The following is a 10,185-nucleotide window of genomic DNA, read 5'->3' as shown; positions in this document are numbered from 1 at the left end:
AAAAAATACACAAAAAATAAAGGGCATTGTTTTCCTTTCCTTCTTCTATACAATTTCACATCTTACACCATTCGTGGAAAATTTAGGAAGAAATCAAAGAAGAAGGGCAACTTGGCCCTTCACCTGAGCGAAGCGAGAAGCGAGAACTTAACGTGTAGCTTAATCTTCCCCTTCTCCGCGTTCAACTTTGCACCGGTCACTAGCCAATGTCCGGGACTATGCTGAGGCCCCTGGCATAGTTGCGTAGTGTCCACGAACTTGAGCAACTTTTGGGCCGCCACCGGCACCGGCGGACCACTCGGGAAAATGGCGGAGTCCACCACCACTTCTCCTAATTCCCGATGCGGCCCCTTCTCCTTCTCGATGCCGCCGGAATTAAGCGAGGCACTCATCGCCGAGAAAAAGTTTGATTTTTGAGAAAGCCCCGACGGGCCTCGCCGCCATTGCGACCGACACACGACGCAACCGCTCACCTCGGCGTACATCAGCCTGAGGTGAAGCGCGTTAGAGGACTCCTCGGCTTTCACGTGGAGTTGAGCTCCGGTGACGATGAACGAGCTCCCTCCGCCGCCGCTGGTCGTCCACAGAGGATCGTACTTCACCGGGATTGTGCAGACGCGCGTGAACTTCTTTGATTGCACCGGCTCCAAGTACCTTTCGGCGTCCGCGGCCACAATCATATCGGACGACCGCCAGAAGATGGCCGAACCGGACTGGACTCCGATGAACGTAGGACTTTGAGAGAGGTGCTCCAGGTGGATGGCCAACCTGAACATATTCCAATTGAAATAAGATCATGCTCTGTTTTCTCACACAGATCAAATTTGTTTCAGGAATTCACCAACCTATCGTTTTTCTTGCCTTCAAGGTGCAGTCTCATTCCCGTCACCGGTAACTTTCCCACGATAACCTGTTTGTTTTACCGCATTTACATATAGTTTCATACATTCATTTATATGGTTCGAAAGATAGTGTGGATGCATACCTTACTGGTGTTGACATAGAGCTTAGGGCCCATACGGTTGAACGTAAGAGAAGGGTTAGGAATAGACATGCTGGAGATGGTGCCAAGGGGTAGATCATTGTGCATGGGAGCCCAAAGCTTATGGCACTGGAAATCCAAAAAGTAACGCAAATCTGGCAGAGGAGGTTTATCTGAAACAGTTGCAGAGATTAGCTAGATCTCTCTCTATAGATATGCACATAAAGATTTGGCTTACATCGAAGGTAGAGGTTGATGGCATGAGATAGGAAACCACAGCCAGGGAGCCCCTTGAGCAGGGAGGTGATTGGGACGAAGGTGAAATTGATGACGTCGGGCGTCTCAGGGACGGTGGGGAGCCACTCGCCGTGGCTGCTTGCCGAAGCATCTCCTCCTCTCTTACAGCACATAACTGTCACGCCCTGCAGATCGAAGCAATTAATCGTTGCAACAGGACAGCGTCGACATTTAATCATACAACTCGCACTCGCAATAATCTAACGAACTCACATCTTTGCTGAAAACGCCAGGAACGCCCTTGAGAAATTTGGCCGGCTGATCAAACACGTTGAAAGCCTCCGGTACCTGTTAATTACTAAACATTGTTTGTTTATGCATATGTTCGGAGGAAGAATTACAGACAGAGAGAAGAAGCAGACCTTAATCCGATGCTGTTTCGATTTCCAATGGAACGGGGGGAGCGTGCATGCGCCGGTGAACAGCTGGTCCCCGAGATTATCAAGGTGTAGCTTAAGCTCGGACGGAGAGAGAGTGGAGGACTGATCCTGCTTCACGTAGACCACATCCTGCCCTCCCACACTTAACCCTGTTATTATGTGCGTGCCAAACTCTGCAATGAACCTGCACATGGTCAACGATTGCAGTCGCCGATCGACGCTTAATTCAGCTCACAATCGAGGAAATTTGAGAATATGTGCGTTGACAAAATCAATACCTTGCGATTGCAGTGGGGTCCCAAGTCGAAGGGACGGCTCGGACGACCCGTTTGGTGAGAGTGAGAGGTTGGCGTTCGATCCGGAGGTCGAAGAGGGTGATGAAGGAGCCGTCAATGGCCAGGAACTTGGTGCTCGACGCATCCTGCGCCCATGTGCTCCCTTCGAAGCCGAACGCGTAATTGAAGAGGCCGCAGGGGATTTTCCCGGCTATCGAGCTCCTGTGGTTGAACAGCTCCGACATCTGCACCTTTATCGAGTTTAATTAGTTCGCTTCCCATCCCCAATTATATACCAACGATTCAACCGTTCATAATCCTTGTTCTTGCTGATTGATCACTTCTGTAAGAATTAAGGATCTGATAAGTGAATGTAACGAAATTACCTGAGTAAACTCGAGGACGTCCGACTGGAATCGGATGCGGTCGCCCTTATCGCAGTTTATGTCAGCCGGCACGTCCTTGCACGAGCCGAAGCCCGGCACCACCAGCTCTCGCTTCTCTTCCTCGTTTAACGCTACGAGCCTCTCCTTTCCCCGGCAGTACTCCGGCCGGAAGTCGCAGGTGACGTCGAAGCCCATCCCCAGCCACCCAATAGCTCGCTCCACAGCTCCGGCCATTCCTGGCCCCTTCAACTGCGATAGCTAGCTAGCTAGCTAGATCTCCGTCGATATCTTCGGAGCAAATTGAAGGTGACTTGTGTGTGCCGTTTCGTACGATCAAGAGGATTAAGATGGTACTCGTGTGTGTACACAAACAATAGTGTTCCTTTAGGTCGTCAAAGAAGACTTCTGGATTGATATATTAAATGTATATGAATTAGCCGTTTACTTTTTCATCTTTGACTACATTTAACAATTGTAGTATTATATTTTTATTACGAGTGTCGCTCGTAATTCTTCCCCATTATATAAAAAAATAAATAAATTATGAAATTAATTTATAGTTAATATATAGACATTTGATTTAGATCTTTATAATAAGTTTATCATTCTCTAATTAATGATCAAAATAAAAAAAAAAGTGGTGTTAAATTAAACATAATTATTGTTAGATTATCCATATCAGATTTTCTTTAATATTTTTAAAATTTAAATAATTATTTTTCACTACACACTATATTACTATCCTAAATTATTTTCCTTTTTGATATATATATGTTTTTTATTAATCAAATACATTTTTTTAATTTTTTGCTCTTCTAAATTAAATAATATTTTAATATTTAATGAATAAATTATATTTTTTAAATTTAGAAAAGTAAACTTAAATTTAGAAAATGGATGGATAGATGATGTAAAATTTTTTATATCAAATATCAAATTTAAGATCAATTTTATGTTTAGAGACGGATAGGAACGGTGTTAGTTCATTATTTTTGTAAGGAGGGGAAACAAAATGCTAATATGAACATTTCTGTTGACCGACGGCGTTGAATTTAACTAGGCCAATCACGCAACGGCTTTGGCGGCGTGGATTTGCTAAAACGAAATTACCGAACCAAATTAATCTCCATTAATATAATATTTGTTAACATCTTCCACTAACTTTAATTAGCAATGATGTGCGTGATCTGACATGGACGGGAGTTGCTCCACACACGTCGATAATATTTTATGTTTTTTTAAATAAAATAAAAAAAAAAGATAATGCTAAATGGCCAGAATCTGGCCAACTAGAATCAATACATGCAAGTGTACATATGGATATTTTGATAATATCATCTGTGTACATTAATTACATATATGTATATGCATGCATTTTAATTGGAGCATAGATAATTCTAACTGACCAGATTCTGACCAACAAGAATTACCGATAAAAAAATACATAAATAGAATTAGGGTAAATCGAGTATCACTCATCATAAAACTTGCACTTACGATAATGATAAAGAATGGGAATAAATGGACCGTTAGAAAATGCCTGTGGTGCCCATTCCGGACGCTGATCCAATGGGAGAAGGCAAAGTCAAGACAGTGGTTTGGGGATATTTCGGCGCAGCTGAGGCCGCAGCTTACTGTGGGTCTAATTTGTTCGTTTGCTCCACATTGAAGACTTTACAATGAAGATATTCATAAGTCTTTTTTTTTAAAAAAAAATTAATATGTCACATCAATACTACATTAAAAAAAAATAAAAAAATCTATTATTCTCTCCTTAATGAAAAATCTCACCTATTTTTATTTGTTAATTTTCCATTTAATATCTCTATATAATTTTTACTTAATATTTTAATTGATTCTCATCTTTAATTTAATTCATTTGTAATTTTTAATTAATAAAATAATGAACTTATGATTTTTAATTTAATTTAATTTATAATTTTTATTTAATATTTAATTAACTTTATATTAAGAAGTTGAACTTTCTATTACATATGCTCTAAGCGATCATGAGGTGTAGCATTTGAAACCTCTTGCCACGCATTATCCTGGCTAATTTTGTTTGTTAAAAACGAAGATATTTTTAAAAAATTAATTCATTATATGACAATATCTAAAGTTGTATATCTGTTTATTGTATTGTGCTACTTCTTTCGCAAGAGATTTTTCTATCAACATAAAATATATATTCAAAAAGGAATATCTTCACCATCTACGTACACTAATGGTGATTAATGGTTACTAATTATCCATGATTTACTTTCTTCGTGTTATTATAAAGATAAATTGACAAAGACACTGAAGACAAACGAATCGTCTTTATCACATGAAGAACTATTGCTAAAAGAAATTTTTTATAATTTACCTTCATACAGATGAATAAATCATAAATATAATAGTTCTTAGGGGAACCATGAATCATGTTATAATATCGGTTTGCATTGTCTTTTATTTTTATTAAAAAAATTTTGTCAAACAAAATTGATGAATTATTATTCACCTCCTTTAGTCGCATCCAACGTAACGATCCTACAGGTAGACTCTGTGTTTTGCAAAAGAGCATTGAGGCTGATCGGAAGAGACCTCCGTGAGATACAAAATTTTAGGGGTGTGGCTATGAGAATAATGAACTCGAGGTGTTTAATTTGTCAAAACACATGATGTAAGACAATAATATCTCATGTGTACTTTGGTTTTCATCGACATTGCTAGTGTTGTTCAGAGCAACGAGAAGCTTCCTGCTGGTTGCTTAATAAATTTATTTGATCAGATTACGAAAAAGATCAATTTGGTCAAAAGAAAAAAAAAATAACTAAGTCAAATAACGTTGAATTTAGGATGATTTATCTAACCCCACGAAAATCAATTTGGTCAAAAAATTAACTAGATGAAATAACGTTGAATTTAGGATGATCTATCTAACCCATAAAAATCAATTTGGTCAACAATTTGAAGGAAGTAGTTACGTAAATCGAGATAGCTCTAGAAGAAAAAAATTGCTTCACTTAAGAGAAATAAATAGATAAGAAGCTTTATCTTGACGTAGCCCATATAGCATACGTGGACCATTAAGCTACTCGAAAGCATTGAAGTTCCTACCATTTGATGCTGACACATTAACGACATTATCGTAACCTATCTTTGAAAATGATCCGGCGGGAAAAACAGAGGACCCCCTCTTGAGGGGAGTCAACGCCACATGAATATTAAAGGGTCAAACATCCGATCGGAGAATGGAGACCGGTCGGCCGAACGGGGGTCCCAGCCGAATCAAAGACGACTCGACGGGGCTTGGGGTTCCGACGCTCATGGGAACAGGGTCGCCTTGCCGATCGGGTATCCCGCTCGGCTGAGGCAGAAAGCAGCAATACTGCGAACAGTCAGCGGAGCACACGACCAAGAATCTCCCGAGCGGACCAGCACCTATGACCGGCCGGACGAAGGAGACTGCAGACCAGCCGGACGCTCGGCACGGGGTCAGAAGAGACAAAAGGACAGGGGAACATCTTCTGACAGCGGGTATGTTCGACGATCAGGCCATACTCAGAATCTTACGACAGAGGGTTCCGCTGTCCCATCAGAGACGTGCTCGGACTGTAGCAGTATGGTGTCAGGTAAGCTCCTCTGACAAGCTCATACTACGGTATGGGAAAGGACACGTGTACACCTCGATAGGTGTGCACTCGCTTCTCCACAGCCCTATATAAAGGCTCTCATACTTCACCGGAGGCATGCGTTCTTGGATATTCGAAGCCACTTCTTTGTTGTCCACTTGCCTGACTTGAGCGTCAGAGGGTCGTCGCCGGGAACCCCTTCCCGGCCCGACTTCCTTGCAGGTTCGCCGGAGGTCCATACAATCGGTCGGAGATCCACGTTAGCATTTCGGAGAGCACCACTTGCCCAACGTTCGTTAATCCAACGTTCGGACAAGATCAGAAAACATGATTGAAAAAGCATGAACTCGATCCTTAGAACACTCGACTGATAAATTTTTTTAACGGAAGATTGCTACCATTTATTGATTGATAGAAAATGTTTTATAGAATCCGATCGATTACTGCTAGAATTAATAGGTATAAATTTAATATATGATGTCAATTAAAAAAATATGATTGAAATTCATCTTGAGATAATAGTATAATAATAGGATACTTTCTTAGTTTTTCAAACCTCTAAAGATACGAGTCTCGATGAATTAATAAATGAATTTTTTTTAATGGACGGTTAACATAAGAACATGAGTTTGATGGATTGTCCGTTACAAGCCTTTTCCAATTTACCTTAGTTGTAGGTGGAAAATTTTCATAGGATCGAGTCAGTTACCTTTAGAATTAATCGGCGTAAGCTAGATATATGGTGTCAACTAAAAAAATGAAAAGAAAATAGAAAACATGATTGTAAAAGTGTAGCGACAAGGCGTTTGACATTCTCAATTATGGCACACTACAAAATATTTTCTTCTAGTATAATGAAAAATCTGGGACGTTGATAGGCCGGTGGAAGTTTTTTGTGGGGTCAGAACTTAGTCGGTTTGAAGAACTGATACCTGAATTATTAAAAAACACAATTGAAAGACCCAAGAATACAGTGGGATGACATCATACTTTTCCCAAACATTTAGGGTTCAAAATCCACACAATACATACATGCGTGTTTGAACAACTAGTGTTGTTAGGATGCCACACCAAGAGTCATTTCACTTTCTGAATTTACTTGGTAGTTGGAATGTAAGATCAGACCGTCCATTCCAATATATATATATATATACACATACCAAGAGTCATTTCACTTTCTGAATTTACTTGGTAGTTGAAATATAAGACCAAACTGTCCATTCCAATAAATATATATATATATATATACTCTTCGTACTTGCTGATCTAGTCTTTGTTAGAGCTAGGTAGATTACAATAAAATGCAGGTAGATTTTGACATTTTTGTAGTCTGATTAAATGCCAAACTTGACTTGACCATCACAATCAGTTGGACTTTTAGGAAGATTACAATTAAGTAGAAATAAATGATGTTTCCCAATGAGAAAGCCTGAAAGAGTTCACATGAGATTGTTCAGTTTTATATCAGAAGCTTTAAGTGTGAAAGTTAATTTAAACGAGCCCACTTTTGTGTTTCCTGATCAGATTCGGCAGATGGAAGAATCAGTGTACCATTTGGAAAAAGTTGAAAGATTCTTTGGTTTTCAAAGTTTAAAGTTGAAAACCTAGAGATATCAAAGTCATGAGAGATTACATGAGTGAAAGTAATCTTTGATTTTCACTTTGGGCTAACCTTAATGTAATGATGTGTGATTGACCATACACTGAGAGAGCTACCTAGGAATTAGTTAATTATGAAGTTTTCCACCGGGATACTATTGCCTAAGTCTTAATTTATTGTTCAAATCAAGTCTCAAACGTTATGATCAGTTCATGGTGATGTAAGTGAAGTAACAAAGATTATCTAGCCATTAATGTTGACTATAATAGGGTATTCTAATCTATTAGATCAAGACAATCAACTAGAGCAACGTATTTAAAATGTTTTCTCTTAGATTTTCTAGATTAACATTGGGATCGAAAGATTCCAAGGATTTGGACAAATTTTAAAATTACTCTTCTTTCAACTTAATTACCTTGACTTTAGAGTAGTGTATTCTTCAAGTCAACACACCCATATCAAAGTAGTAAACCTTTAAACACGTCTTGGCGACCTTGACTTAAAACTTTATCTAAGTTTTAAACTTTTGGATGGGTCCTCAGCCTTTCATCTCACTCATCAAATATTCTTGATGACATTTGTTTATGATGTCGTTAAGAGAATAATATTTAAACACACGTTATGACCATTCTGTTAGGACCTTACGGGTGCGTTGAGATTGGGCAGTAGAAATTGTAGGATCGTGATCGTTCGATAGAGGGAGAGGGTGAATATCGATTCAAAAAGTTGAGTAAAACTACGCAGCGGAAAAGTAAATGAACACAGTTGTTTTTACTTCGTTCGGAGCCTGTGACGACTCCTACTCGAAGGCCCGTGATCCTTGACCACTTTCGTTGGGCAATCACTAGCAATTCGAATATAATTACAAAATGAATACAGGAAATGCTAGTGAAACAAAGTAATATCGACAAAGAAATTAACTAAAAACCGAAGGAGCACTTTGTCGGAGCTTTGTTGGCGTCGCAGGAACGTAGAGCAGCAGGACCAACAGTAGAAGAGTTCTCAGATTGATTGTTGAAGAAGCTCCATCCCTGGGGCTTCTTTTATATGCTGCTCCGGGCGCCCTGATGCGACGTGGCAGGTCTAATCAGCGAACTCCACGTGGCGACGACTCGGCCTGGATAAAATTCACCTCCGGGCGCCCGGATCCCTTCCGGGCGCCCGGACCTCCTATTTCCAGAAACTTCCTTTCCTGCAAAACAGAGTTAGTCCGAGACACATATGTATTCTGCAACACAGATTGTTAGCACAATTTAAGAAATAGAATTAACAGTAAAAATATGACTTAGATTCCGTCTTTCTGAGACCGGAATCTAGTCACGATCTCGACTTAGATATCTGAAATGGATCTAAGCCGGATCGACGCCTAATGTTCCCTTCCCGGGAACGCGTCCTCGCAGTCACTCCCCTCCAGTGATTTACCTCACTTACCTGTCAGACGTCTGGTCAGCCCGTCGACCCGTCTGGACTTCTCGCCAGCTATCTAGTCAGCCCGTCGACCTAGCTGGACTTCTCGCCAAGCGTCCGGTCAGCCCGTCGAACCGCTTGGACTTCTCGCCAGCTATCCGGTCAGCCCATCGACCTAGCTAGACTTCGTGTCAGACATCCGGTCAGCCCGTCGACCTGTCTGGACTTCCCCTGCACACTCGATCAAAGTGTCAGACAACAACAGACTAACTTAACCTGATTTGTCATTCATCAAAACCTGGGTTAAATCGTTAGTGCTAACCGCACCAACAATCTCCCCCTTTTTGATGGAATGACAACCTGGTTAAGTTAGTGAAAATATATGCATAAAACAACATGCATTTTAAGGGTTTTTAAGTTAGTTTGTATTTTCAATTCTGGTTTGGCTAATTTAACCACCTAACCCTCCCCCTTTGGCATTCATCAAAAAAAAACAAGGGTAAGCAATCATAATGTAGAGTTACTGTAAAAAATAAGCACAGCTAAAAAAATATCTGAGTTTGGTTCAAAATTCAAAGATAAAAGTACAATTTTTAAATCCAAGTAAAAAAATCAAGTTGACTTGGGGGAGACAAGTTGAATTTTGAAAAGTATAAATTTAAAAGTTAATCAAGTTTAACTTTTCAAGCGTGTAAAATTTTTAAATCAGGTTTTTCAAATTTTCTTTTCAAGTTTAAGTAACATTTACTTTTCAAAAAAAAAATTTCAACTTCAATTTTTCAAAATAAAGCAAAAATTAAATAAGTAAGATTAAATTTGCCAAAATAAATTTGATAAGAGCTAAATTTGGAAAGTTTAATTTTCAAGCATATGTTACAAAGCTGAATAAGTTTAAATTTGCAATCAGGTTTAAAAATTAGGTGGGATTAAACTTCCAAGTTTTTCAAACACTTAGTTAAATTAAACTTTTTGTAAACTAATGTTCAGACATAAGTTAGTTTTAAAAAATATTTTTCAAACACACAGAATTTTAATTAATTTCTCCCCCTGAACTTGATACTTAAATTTAAACAGCTGTCTAACCAATTAGGTACTAACTAACTATCAGAAGATAGTAGCTTTCACTAGGTTAGTCAGATTAAGGTGATTATAAACAGTCAGTGTTTGACTTGACTGATGATCTTAATCTGATTACTGTCTGATTTGTATTTAACGTCCAGACTTATGCTGATGCACTGAAATAA

General features: G+C 39.1%; 1 protein-coding gene across 2 annotated transcripts; it reads right to left on the bottom strand.

Annotated features, from left to right (window-relative positions):
* LOC122000476 (MACPF domain-containing protein At1g14780-like) lies at window positions 1-2,630 on the bottom strand. Of its 2 annotated transcripts, none has more exons than XM_042554867.1 (8): window positions 2,321-2,630; window positions 1,938-2,179; window positions 1,642-1,843; window positions 1,493-1,567; window positions 1,221-1,404; window positions 986-1,155; window positions 846-910; window positions 1-768 (listed from the first exon to the last, which is right to left on the bottom strand). In XM_042554867.1, exons 1-8 carry the CDS (start codon window positions 2,552-2,554, stop codon window positions 120-122), a joined length of 1,821 nt encoding a protein of 606 aa, XP_042410801.1. In that variant the 5' UTR covers window positions 2,555-2,630; the 3' UTR covers window positions 1-119. The 2 variants fall into 2 exon arrangements, with proteins under 2 accessions (XP_042410801.1, XP_042410802.1); XM_042554868.1 differs by having other exon boundaries at window positions 1,642-1,832; window positions 2,321-2,462.
* Window positions 2,631-10,185: the final 7,555 nt, after the last annotated feature.

The sequence above is a fragment of the Zingiber officinale genome, chromosome 7A (genome assembly GCF_018446385.1).
Source record: "Zingiber officinale cultivar Zhangliang chromosome 7A, Zo_v1.1, whole genome shotgun sequence".
Lineage (NCBI taxonomy): Eukaryota > Viridiplantae > Streptophyta > Magnoliopsida > Zingiberales > Zingiberaceae > Zingiber > Zingiber officinale.
This window is presented reverse-complemented; position numbering and strand designations above follow the sequence as displayed.

What these genes read in the sequence shown, in the direction of transcription:
- LOC122000476 (XM_042554867.1), bottom strand. Translation starts at nt 2,554, where the DNA reads ATGGCCGGAGCTGTGGAGCGAGCTATTGGGTGGCTGGGGATGGGCTTC. An exon ending in CGAAACAGCATCGGATTAAG is followed by an intron (nt 1,568 to 1,641) that starts GTCTGCTTCTTC and finishes AGTAATTAACAG; the next exon opens with GTACCGGAGGCTTTCAACGT. An exon ending in TCTATGTCAACACCAGTAAG is followed by an intron (nt 911 to 985) that starts GTATGCATCCAC and finishes TAAAACAAACAG; the next exon opens with GTTATCGTGGGAAAGTTACC.